Below are 13,591 nucleotides of genomic sequence, written 5' to 3'. Positions count from 1 at the left end.
ACTCTATCCCCTCAGCAATAACTTTCTATTCTACAAAAATCTAACAGTCTGGAAAAATAGATCAGTTGGTAAAGTGTTTGTCATACAGGCATAATTTCCTGAGTTCAATTCCTAGAACCCATGTTTTAAAAAATCCAGGTTTGATGGTATAGGTTTGTATTCCAGCACTGGGGAGGCAGAGATGGGGGTATCCTGTGGTTTCTGGCCAGCCCAGCCTACTCAGCAATCTCTAGCCAAGGAGAGACCCATTCAAAAAAGGCAAATGGCTCCTAAGAATCATACCTAAGGATTACTTCTGGCCTACACACACACACACACACACACACACACACACACACACACGAATATACACACGCATATGATATGTATAAACATAAAAAACTACAAATTAAATTCAAAGTTTGAATTAATATTCCCTTAATATGAATTCAATAGTCATCAAACTATAGCAATGTATATTTAATATAATATATAAAATTAAGATATTCTATATATATATTTTATATATTAAGGTATATTAAGATAAATATACAATACTGTATATTTAAGAATATATGTCAAGGTCTCTTTTGAAGAACTCAGGATATATATTGTAGAAAGAGCACACAGGAATTCGTGTCTTCATTGTTCCCAGGGGGCACAGTCACAGGGAGAGTGACCTTTAGTTAAAATGAGAAGTTCCTCAAGCTAATTATCTATAACTGATAGCAATCAGGAGCAGAGATCCAAGCATTCATTTGCTTATTCATACATTCACCTGTCAGCGTATAGTCAATAAATAGTTATCAATTGCCAGACACTAAGACACATACCAGGAGGAATAAAACATTGCTGTGACCCTCAAAAGCTTATCCCAGAAGAAAGTGACATGAACACCTATAAAATAAGTTTAGTGTTGACAATATCATGGTGTAAGTCTGCAAGGCCTTTGCCAGTTTTAACTTAGAGAAATAAGAAAGAGATATGTCAGAGTTTTTCTAGAAATTTCTGATGTGATTATAAATTCTTTTCTTACATTTGAATCAGGGTTCTATGGTTCCAAGAGCATAGACTTCATGAAGACAGTGTTTAATGAGAGTGTGGAACATTGGTGGGCCCCAATAAAGTCATTTATAGAATTCATCTATGGGTCAAAAATTAAACTCTGGGGTGAAATCTGACTACATTTACAGAAATGGGTTACTCTTCCAAAAGGTTCTGTGGAAGTCGTCCTGGGCCTGATTCCACTTCGTGAGGCAGTTAAAGGGCTCAAGAGCGTGATGCTTGTATGTCCTGTGTAGACTATACGCACCAATGTGGCTGAGTGTCAGGGCTAAACAACCGTGTGTGTTCTCTCCCAGTGCAGTGCCTGGAGATGACCACCAAACGGAAGCTCATTGGCCGCCTGGTGCCCTGCCGCTGCTTCCGCGGTGAGGAAGAGATCATCTCAGTGTTGGATTACTCCCACTGCAGCCTGCAACAGGTGCCCAAGGAGGTCTTCAACTTTGAACGCACACTAGAGGAGCTCTATCTGGATGCCAATCAGATTGAGGAGCTGCCCAAGGTGAGTTCTGACAAACAGAAGACACATTGTCAATGCAAAGTTCCTAATGCCAAGACTTGGCATGGAGGTAGTTAGCCTTTCCCTTCAGTCCAGATAACTGACACACTGTGGCCTTCTGCCAGTAATTGACACATCAGAGACTCTCACAGAACAAACTTCCATCACAGCCTTCCATCCAAGTAACTTACACAGCATAGCCGTCCATCACAGTATTTGGCATGGCTGCCTCCCATCCAGATAACACAGCAGGACCTTCCATCTTGGTAACTAACAGCCTGGGCTACAGAGTGAGTTCTTCTAGTCTATAAAGTGAAATTCTGCAGTTCCCTGCTCATATTTTTATACACACATACATATATACACACAAATACACACATGAGAATTTATGTTTAGAAAAGAGAGGGAAATAAGAAACATGACAATTTTAAAACAAATTTATGGTATATGTTAAAATTACTTTATTTTTAAACCGTGAGCTATTCATTTTAAGTGTAACATATTTTACAGATAATATAATGACAAACATGATAAGAGACTGCAGGTGTAGAATACATTAGTGGAGTGCTTATTTAGCATGGGCAGAAAAGAAAAAATACTTGTTTGTGTGTTTACGTGTAAAAATGTTTCAATTAAAACTTTAAGTATCAAATTTTATATATGCACACTGTCATCATAAAGAAAATCAGGTCTCATGTGACTTTGTTCTCTGTTAAATGATAAGGAAGTGACTAATGCAAGCCAAAGCCACACCTCAGGGAAGTTCAAAGTCGGAGACACCTAGCAATTCCCTAAGTAAATCAGTAGCTGGAGCAGACAGCTTGACATTTACTTGTCAAGTACTTATACAGTTGAAAGTGTGTTCCATATGCAAAAACGTTTATGAAATATTTCAATGTGCTAATCAAAGAAAATTGTTAAAAAGTTATTTTTACTTGAGATTATGAATTGTGATGTTTATAAAATGTTTCAAAACTAGAAAGTATTTCATGTTTACTTCAAAAGTAACCTGCTTAATTTTTAACAATATAAACTATAAATATGTAATCCTGAGTCTTTGCTCAGAAGATCTGAGTCAATCCTAGAAAAAGTTGTTGATCACATGGGTTCTGTAACCAGGAAAATACCCAGGTTGCAGCTCAGAAAAAGGCTGCACGGAGGTAGGCCATCTCTACCACTGAATGTCAGCCCCTGGAAGGCAGAGTGGCACCTGCCCACCTGTGTCCAGTGAAGACATACATGGTGTCTTTTATATTGGACACTCAGTCTATTCGGCAATGGCTGCTGAGCCACTCACAGACTGTCATGTACTGGAGGACTCGATTAGTAAAGCCACAAAGTTTAAACAAATTATAGCCGGGCAGCAGTGGCACATGCCTTTAATCCCAGCACTCGGGAGGCATAAGCAGGTGAATCTCTGTGAGTTCAAGGCCAGCCTGGTCTACAGAGTGAGATCCAAGACAGGCACCAAAACTACACAAAGAAACCCTGTCTCGAAAAAAATTATAAATATGGTGTTTTTGTAATTTAGAAAAATGAGTACAATGTTTTGGCTACTGTTGTTTGTTTTAGGTCAGACCAATATAGGATTGGCAGATACACTAGAGGCTGAGTTAAATTTAAATTCTAAATATTAAAAAGACAGTAAGAATTTAATGATTATATCACAAATATCACACTGGATATATTTATGTTAAAAGAGAGTTTTAATTTATATTTACCCTAGAATAATCTTTCTTTACCTTCTAAAGCTAGCAACTTTAGGTCAATCTCATCTTAAAATATTTTTCCAGATCTACAAAAAAAAAAAAATAGTTTAAGACAACTAGTGAAAGTAAAAAACAAGGTAATTTAATGAAGCAACTATTTGTTTAATATATATTCTCTGCTACATAGTACTTGAGTCTTTAGGAAGAAGTCAGTCTCTGCTCCTGAGTATCTGTCAGCCTAATTACAAGAAGAAATAAAAGAAATATTAGAGACAAATGCGCAATAATGCATCACAGAAGCCAAAAACTGCTATAGCACTTATGCACAGAAGAGTTCCCTTCTTAAGGAGGTAAAGGAAGGACTTACTCAAACATGGATGAGCAATCAAGACAGCATTATCATAGGGAAGGGAACTCTGGAGCAGTAAGGATGCTGTGAGTCAAGAATGGAGAGAGAGAAGATAGGAAAGATCAGAAAGTGGCAGCTGTCCCAAGTTACAACACAGCATTGTTGAAATGTAAGCATCAGCAAAATAAAACCATTGAGGAATTATGCATTGTGTGATTCACTGGGACTCTAGGTTGGCTTGGAAGTGAAATCTAAGAGAGTTTTTTTATCCTGTTAATTAAAACAATCAGTTAGCAATAAATAAAAGTAATGTAAATACACCAAACACTCAATATATTTCCTGTGTACTTAAAAAGAAAAGAAACCATTGTCTCTTATTCTCTATATATTTCAGGCCTCTTATGTAATCACTTAAGATCTGTAAAAGAGACCTTTCTCTGAACGATTTGTTACTCCCACAGAGCAGCCTCATTGGTCTCATCTGAAGTATATAATGACCTGAATTGTTTGACATTTGAGATATGATCATAACAGTACAAAAACATATTTGTAAATTGTCAAAAACAGTAGGAAAATAAGAAACAAAACCCCAAAGAATAATAATGTCTCTTTCCTGTAATGGAGAGTCCCATCCAAAATGGCTCTTAAAAGATGTTATATAACAGAAAGAGAACAATGAGTTGAGGTTGACAGTGTTTGCAAAGATATGTCAAGAGTTATGAGAAAAGAATCAAAAATAGATTTGAAAGAACAGGAAGATTCTAATATGAATAGTTCCCTCTGTGGCGCTTAGTTTCTATAGTAAAAGGTAAACATGTAAAAGCCATGGCTTTCCCAGAGGGACAGAAGTCATGCTACGTATAATTTAATACTGCTTTGCTTTTAAATTTTAATTAAGAGGTAAAGATAGCCGGGCGGTGGTGGCGCATGCCTTTATTCTCAGCACTCGGGAGGCAGAGGCAGGCAGATCTATGTGAGTGCGAGGCCGGCCTGGGCTACAAAGCGAGTTCCAGGACAGGCTCCAAAGCTACACAGAGAAACCCTGTCTCGAAAAAAAAAAAAAAAAAAAAAAAAAGAGGTAAAGATATAGACAATAATAAACGGGTGTATATTAGATTTAAATAGTGTATGAAGACATACATGAATATAGCACAGCAATAATAATAATAATAATAATAATAATAATAATAATAAAGCAACTTCTTGGCATTTAAAATGTCTGTAAAAAAATAATAAAAACTGTATAAGGAAAGCCATTGTGTGACCAAAATTATAATAAAAGGGAAGTTAGTGAATTAAATCAAGTTGACCGTATCTAAAATAGAATAGATCTAAATTTGAAATACTTTACTATGAAAGTTTCTGAATATTTTAGAGATTGAGAGCTTATATTTTGGACCCAGATTAGATCCATTTGGTTTGGAAGGTATTCCTTTTCCAGAAGCCTCAGTTTTTCCATCAGGATAATAGCAGCATCTCTTATAGTAAGAAGTGGGGGCAGAGTGAAGGATGAGTTCCATTTCCTGAGTGATAATGTATGTGTGAGAGACCTGCCTGGACTGAATCTACCAGGTTGAACTCAATCCTCAGGGAGTCTTTGCCCTGGAGGAGATGGGAATGGGGGTGGGGTGGGGGGAAGGTGGGGGTGGGTGGTGGGAGGGGGGGAACAAAGGAATCCATGGCTGATATGTAAAATTAAATTAAATTATAAAATTAAAAGAAAGAGACCTAGAAATAAAAAATCAAAAGCAGATATTACTCCAGCCAGAGCTGAAGTATGTACAATTCCCTTAAAAAGTATGCTGATTCAAACTAAAGATAGATTTGGTGGCATCCTGGGATAGTTCTAAGAAGTAACTACCTACCACCAACAATAACAAAAGCCATGCAAACATGTGTCCAATACCTGACACTATATATCTCAGTGAACCTCTCTACAGCTAGAATGGCCTCTCTGAAGTCATGGAGCTTCATTTAGGGTTTTGTATCTTCATAATCAATTACAGTTTTATTCATCCACCCACCACAAGAAAAGGAAAAGCTAATACTGAGTTGAAACAAAAAAATAATCTTTATATCCTCTTTAATGACTAATAGGTCCTTTTGCCTATGTATGATGGAGAGCACTGGTTTGCATTTTACCTCTCGGTTTGAGTTGTCACCTCACATATTATACTTCCATGTCCACCTATTTCTAGAATTTTTTGTTTAATTTAATTTTTCTTTACAGCTGATTCACCTTATGATTTGTATATGTACCACATTCTCATTATCCATTCATTTGTAGATTAACATATAGGTTGTTCTATTCCCTTGTTATCATGAATGGAGCAGCAATAAATGTAGATGTGCAAGCATCTCTGTAGTAAGACATGGAGTGCTCTAGATACATCCAGGAGTGGAATAGCTAGTTCTATCTTTAAATTTTGAGGAACCTCCAAATTAATTTCCATTCTGTCAATAGACAAAGGCACAAAAATGAAAGTTTATAAATGGTACTGCTTTGCCCCACATGGCAGTGACTGGTTGCTCAGAACTCCTCCAGTTCTCTAAATGTGAAGCATTTGGGTAAGAAAATGCCCAGCCTTTTATCCCAGAGATGCAGGGATAGTTCAACATATGAAAACTGTCAATGTAATCTACCATATAAACAAACTGAAAGAGAAAAAAAAAAACCCACACAATTATATCATTAGATGCTGAAAAGACCTTTGACAAAATCCAACATCCCTTCATGATAAAAGTCTTGGAGAGATCAGGGATTCAAGTAACACACCTAAATATAAGAAAAGCAATATGAAGCAAGCTGACAGCCAACATCAAATTAAATAGAAGCTCAAAGCAATTCCACTAAAATCAGGAACATGACAAGTCTGTACACTCTCCATATTGATTCAATATACTACTTGAAGTTCTAGCTAGAGCAATAAGACAACTAAAGGAGACCAAGGGAATCCAAAATGGAAAAGAAGAAGTCAAAGAACTACTGTTTGCACATGATATGATAGTATACATAAGCAACCCCAAAAATTCTACCATGGAACTTCTACAGCTGATAAATATTTTTAGTGAAGTGACTGAATACAATATTAACTCAAAAAAATCAGTAGCCCTCTTTTATACAAACAATAAAAGGGCTGAGAAAGAAATCAGTGAAACAACACACTTCACAATAGCCACAAACAATATAAAATATCCTGGGGTAACTCTAACAAAACAAGTGAAAGACCTGTATGACAAGAACTTTAAGTCTTTGAAGAAAGCAATTGAAGAAGATATCAGAAATGGAAAGATCTCCCACACTCATGAATCAGTAGGCTTAACATAGTAAAAATGCCATCTTACCAAAAGCAATTTATAGATTCAACACAATCCCCATGAAAATCCCAGCACAATTCTTTACAGACCTTGAAAGAACAATACTCAACTTCATATGAAAAACAAAAACCCAGGATAGCTAAAACAATCCTTTACAATGAAAGAATTGCTGGAGGTATTACCATCCCTGGTCTCAAACCCTACTACAGAGATATAGTAATAAAAAGCTCATGGTGTTGGCATAAAAATAGACAGGTGGATCAATGGAATCAAATCAAAGACCCAGACATAAATCTACATGTCTATGGACACCCAAAGAAGTCAAAATTATGCAATGGAAAAAAGAAAGCATCATCAACAAATGGTGCTGGTATAACTGGATGTTGGCATGTAGAGAAATGCAAATAGTTCTATTATCTATCACCCCGAATAAAATTCAAGTCTAAGTGGATCAAGGATGTCAACACAAATTCAGTTACACTGAGCCTGATAGAAGAGAAAGTGGGAAATGGCCTTGAATGCATTGACACAGAAGACAACTTCCTAAATAGAACACTAGTAGCACAAACACTAAGATCGACAATTAATAAATTGGACCTCATGAAACTGAAAAGCTTCTGTAAAAGAAAGGACATCATCAATAGAGCAATACAGCAGCCTACAGAATGGGAAAAGATCATCACCAACACCACATCCAATCTCCAAAATATATAAAGAACTCAAAAACCTAAATATAAAAAAAACAAATAATCCAATTAAAAAATGGGGTACAGTCTTAAACAGAGAATTCTCAACAGAACAATCTCAAATGCAGAAAAACACCTAAAGAAATGTTCAACATCCTTAATCATGAGGGAAATGCAAATCAAAACAAATCTGACATTCCATCTTATACCTGTTAGAATGACTAAGATCAAAAACACAAAGGACAGCTCATGCTGAAGAGGACGTGGATCAAGGGGAACACTCCTCCATTGCTGGTAGGAGTGCAAACTTGTACAGTCACTTTGTAAATCAATATGGTGGTTTCTCAGAAAACTCGGACTCAATCAGCCACAAGACCCAGCTATACCACTCTTGGACATATGCCCAAAGGATGCTCCACCATACCACAAGGACACTTGCTCAGCTATGTTCATAGCAGCTTTATTCATAATAGCCAGAAACCAGAAACAATCTATATATTCCTCAACTGAAGAATAGATAAAGAAAATATGGTACATTTTCGCAATGGAATATTACTCAGCTGTTAAAAACAATGACATAAGGAAATTTGAAGGCAGATGGATGGAACTAGAAAAATTATCGTGAGTGAGGTAGCCCAGATCCAGAAAGACAAACACCATATCTACTCAAGTAAAAGATAACCATGCTACAATCCACAGACCCAGCGAGGCTAGGTAATAAGGATGGCCCAAGAGAGGACACATGGATTTCCCTGGGAAAAGAAAATAGATCTACTGGGTGGACTGGAGGTGGGTAGAGATAGGAACATTAGGGATTGGATTGAGGGTGAATGGAAGAGGAGAGTACTGAAAGAGATGACTGGAAATGGGATGAATTGCAGGGTCAGGTAGAAACCTGGTACAAGGGAAACTCCTAGGAATCTGCAAGGATAACCCCACCTAAGACTCCTAGCCTGAAATGGCCATGTCCAGTGATCAGATTGGTGACTACCACAATTGTCATCAGAAAGCCTTCATCCAGTATCTGACCCGTCAGATGCAGAGACACACAGCCAAACAATAAACAAAGCTGAAGAAGGAAGGAAGGACTGTAGGAACCAGAGGGGTCAAAGATATCACAAGGAAAACCAGAGAAATAAAACAACTAATCTGGATCATAGGAACTCATGGAGTCTGAAGCAATAATCAGGGAGTGTAGCTGAAGTTTTCTCCAGTCCTGCTCGGGCCATAGCTGCTCAGACCCAAGTAAACACACAGAGACTTATATTACTTATAAACTGTATGGCTGTGGCAGGCTTCTTGCTATCTGGTTCTTACATCTTAAATTAACCCATTTTTATTAATCTATAAGTTGCCACATGTTACATCTCAGTTCCTCTGTGTCTGGCTGGTGATTCCTGACTCAGCCTTCCTATTCCCAGAATTCTCCTCTCTGCTTATCCCGCCTATACTATACTTCCTGCCTGGCTATTGGCCAATCAGCATTTTATTTATCAATCAATCAGAGAAACACATTCACAGCATACAAAAAGACATCCTCAGAAAGGGAGCCTGCATGGGACCAACCAAGGCCCTCCACATATCTGTGACAGTTGTACAGCTTGGTCTACCTATGGGGCTCCTAACAATGGGAGCAGGGGCTGTCCCTAGAGTTTTGGCTGAGAACCTATTCCTGTAGCAGAAATCTTAGAGAGTCTTATTAATAAAATCAAACCTAAGGCCAGTTATTGGGGTGAATGCTGGTAAATCAGATGCAGAACAAGCCACAGCTATCTCACCTTGCCAATTCCTCAGCTGGTCCTGTTTCCTCAGACTGAAAGCTCTATATCCTCATATCCAAATGGCTCTCAGCTGAACTGTGCTGCTAGAGGTCTGAATATTTAACCAGGCCAAATGCTTCTAGTTTCTGGTCTTCACGCCTTTTATACCTTTCTGTTTTCTACCACCACTCCCTGGGATTAAAGGCTTGCTTTCTGGGATTAAAGGCATGATGAGTCACCATGCCTGGCTGTATCCTTGAACACATGGATTTCTGCCTCTGGAATGCTAGGATTAAAGGTGTGTGCAACCACTGCCTATTCTTTATGTTTAATATTGTGGCTACTCTGTCTCTGACCCCAGATAAGTTTATTAGCATGCACAACGTTTGGGGAATACAATATCACATATTCCTCATCCTAGATTGCCTTGCCCAGTTTTAATACAAGGGGAGGTGCTTAGTCTTACTGAAACTTGATATGTCATGCTTTGTTGATATCCATGCCTGCCCCTTTCTGAATAGAAACAGAGGAGTAGTAGATTGTGGTGGTGATGGAAGGGAATGAATGGCAGGAGAGGAGAGAGGGGAAATGCAGTCATGATGTAAAATAAACAAATTAGTTAAATAAAAAATAAAGTTCTAAAGTCAATGATTTAAGGCTAAATCAGTAATAACCACTGAAATGTAAGAGTTTTGTTGTGATGAGAATAGAAAGTCCAGGGTTTTCCTGTCCTTTGTGCAATTGTTTTCCATGTACTCTATTCTGCCCAGTGTTTTGCTATTAAATAAACCCACCAAAGGCTGTGAAAAAATAAAGAAAATGCCCAGCTTAACAAAACCCCTGCCATTTAGTATCATGTGCTTCAGGCAGGTCGGGCCCCTGGAGCCACAGCTTCTTCGCCTTGGCAGATGTGAACAGACTTTCGTTCCTTCCCCGTGGTTACAGTCAAGACAAGACAATGCAGAATCTATTAACTGACTTTTTAAAAAAAGATATTCTATAACTCTTGAGCTAAGAGAAATAGCTAGACACTCTCTTGAGAAGCCCACTCCTTTACCTCAGATACATGAAACTCTTTCCTAAGCATCTCTTCTTTCTCTTTCTCATAATAACTCATGCTTACATCTATGTCAGAACTGTTTCTTCATACACTCCAACTTTGCTACATAAAATAAAGAAATGGCTTCTTTAGGGTCTAGGAAGTAGATGGCCCCATTGGTAAAGTGCTTGCCACATAAACAGGAAGACCTGCTTTTGAATCCCCAGCACCCATGTGAAATTCTGGGCACAGGCATGAATCAGCAAGCCCCAGAACTGGAGTTGAAACAGACAGATCCTAGAGACTCTCTGGCCAGCCAGTCAGGCTGACTCACTGATACCCAGGTTCAGTGAGAGATCCTGTTCCCAAAATAAGAATGACAAAAAAAGACACCCAACATTGACCTCTTGCCTTCACACACATGTGCACACACACACATGCGCCATCATGTAAATGTACATACAAGGGGGCTCATTTTAATATGAAAAGAGACTTGTTTAACAAAGTTTGTTTGCTTCTTCAAAACAATAATAAATTCAATATTATAACAAAACAGCTGCCTGCCAGTGGCTATGGGTTTACTGTGTATCATGGATTTATAGTTGTGCCTGTCACATTTTTTATGGCCACATTAGATAAAGATGAACATTTGCTGGCTCATAAAGCCAAGAATAGCCTGAAGAACTTTATTTGGAAAGTACAGAAAAGAGACTTCGAGGTGACTGCCCAGGTTCTGCAGTACCTGGATAATCTGAATCATCTGCCTCCAAAGACCCCATGTAACTGTGACATTTGTTCAAGATTCAAACTCCTGCATCTTCAAATACCTAGTGAAGTTGTCTTATAAGGAAGGTCATGGTTATAATGGAGTAATGGGGTAGTTTTCATACAGGCAACTACACTTGTGAACACATATACCATATGCATGCACACACACAACTCATAAACACATGTGTACACCTTGCACACTCAAGCACTCATGTACACCTACTTGCTCTCATCCACATACACACATACTTATCACACATGTGTTCTCCAATATTCCACATATCACATATCTTCAACTATATTTTCTTTTTAATTATCTGTTAGTTGCTCCTTAGTCTAAAGCCATGTTTGCTAAATCCTTAAGTACAATTATTTGAAAACCAAGACACTTTCCTGTATTGTGAGAAGTCTAATGTAACTGAAGGAACCATTGATGGAAGGTGACAAGCTGAGAGGTGCTAAATAATAGATGTGATTACAGATTGTGAAAACTTGAAAGATCATTGATTTTTCATCTTACTACTAAAAGAGAATCTTTTTGAAATAGATGAAACTACTTACATCTCTATACTAATTGCTCAAACAATCATCATGATTGAGAACTATCAAATGATTTGCTCAAGTTCAAAAATGACCTAAATTGGAAATATGGAACATAAAAACTGCCATTTGACCAATGACACTGCCTTGTGCTGACTATAACTCTTTTGAGTGTCTCCCATAAATGTGAAATTGTCCATAACTTGGCACTTTATATAAGTATTGCCAACCACATAGATATAAGAAGGCCTCTGGATTTAAATAAAGATGAGAAAAAAAGAACACATTTTTTTTTTTTACTTCCTTACTTCCTCTCAATATCTAGGGCACATTATTCTGACTTTCAGTGTGGAAAACAGTGTTTTTCTGGATATATAAAAGTACATTCAGAATAAAATTGTCTCATATATACGTGTAAGTAATAAAAAAGTAACAAGAATTCACTGTTTAATCTCTTTCTTGGAGTATCATTCTCCAAATGCATTCTTAGATTTTAGAGATTTTGATATTCATGTGGACAGATTGTTTCACAGCAATTGAGAACTTAGGTTGAGTTTGCAGGTATGTAGCAGAAAAAAATGGGGGACAAATGAATAGAAACAGCTCTTGTAGAGAAAATCAGATCCAGATTTCTTTCCTTACTCATATTCCTATTGTTAAAATATTTCACATGGGAAATTTACATGTCTGTTACTTTTAGACATGTGTGTCATTAAATAATGGGGTCCTCTGTCTATTGCATGCATTTTCTGGATATTTTCAGTCTTTCAAGTGAGAACTCATATCTTACATATTTCTCAGCTGTATCTGTAGAGTAAATCTGGTGGAAACTTAATAAACAGCCCCTTCACTAATATTTACTGTCATTTGGTGGAAATCATATATAAGCCCCTTGATTTTAGGTAAAGTATATGAATTGGCATATTTGTTCATTCTGCATGTTTTCTGCAGATACTATGTTAAGTACCAGGGTTCATTATTGGACAAACCAAGTTCCTATTCTCACAAAATTTATTTTACTTTCAAAAGTAAGCAATTTAAACAGTAAATGTTAGGTAGTAGCAAGTGTCCTGATGAAAATGAAGTGGGGACTTTCTGAAAGTCCACTTAAAGTTGATATGGCAATGAAGAGTGACATTTTGTGTTCTGTTCTGACTGACAGGGAAGTGTCATGAGGACAGAGCTGAGTATTTGCACGCCAAGTCAATAGTTAAAGAACTTGAAAGAGGATGACTGTTTGATGAGTGGGGCAGACCCGTGCAAGAGGCTGGCAAGGGCTGATGGACAAAATCATACTGAATTTGAGATCTTATTCTAAGTGAAAATAAAGCATTTTATGAATATGAACTCACTAATTTTTTTAAAGTGCTATTTTTGGTGCAGTGTGAATACAGCATGACCAATGAAAAATAAAAATAAAGAGACTGAGACTGGTGTAATTCAGGAGAAAGTTAGAGGTTTCAAATCCAACAATGGAAAAAAAACAGAACAAAGCAAAACAAAAGAAACCTTCAGACTAGGTTTTGTAGGTGAAGGGAACAGACTTGGCTAATGGAATGAGTTTGGAACTGAAAGATTAGGGCCTGAGAGAAGAACTAGAAAGAACGGCCATTTGCAGAGCTAGAATATAGGCATAAAAGACCACTGAGGATGCAGGAAAAAGTATGTGTTCTCATGGAAACTGAGAAAAAAGAGAAAGTGTTTCAAGAAGAGGACATGTGGATGGAGACTATGACACTAAGAACAGGAATGGAGCATTGTTTTTGTAGATGGAAATAATGGGTTTCTTCATTAGAGTGTCAAGGTGAAGTGAAGAATGGGGACTGAAGAAACAACAAATAGACTCTCCTGCAAGACATCACTACAAGGGACAGAGAGGTAG

The 13,591-nt window shown here is 37.5% G+C and overlaps 1 protein-coding gene across 11 annotated transcripts in view; it reads left to right on the top strand.

Annotated features, from left to right (window-relative positions):
• Lrrc7 (leucine rich repeat containing 7) overlaps positions 1 to 13,591 on the top strand; it is a 479,632-nt gene that overhangs the window by 198,140 nt on the left and 267,901 nt on the right. For 9 of the 11 annotated variants that reach the window (XM_028890385.2, XM_028890382.2, XM_028890380.1 and 6 more), the window contains exon 3: positions 1,341 to 1,543. In XM_028890385.2, the coding sequence (XP_028746218.1) occupies positions 1,341 to 1,543 (203 nt within the window). The remainder of the gene's footprint in view (positions 1 to 1,340; positions 1,544 to 13,591) is intronic. The other 2 variants (XM_028890376.2, XM_028890377.1) reach the window with 1 other exon arrangement.

The sequence above is a fragment of the Peromyscus leucopus genome, chromosome 6, assembly GCF_004664715.2.
Source record: "Peromyscus leucopus breed LL Stock chromosome 6, UCI_PerLeu_2.1, whole genome shotgun sequence".
Lineage (NCBI taxonomy): Eukaryota > Metazoa > Chordata > Mammalia > Rodentia > Cricetidae > Peromyscus > Peromyscus leucopus.
This window is presented reverse-complemented; position numbering and strand designations above follow the sequence as displayed.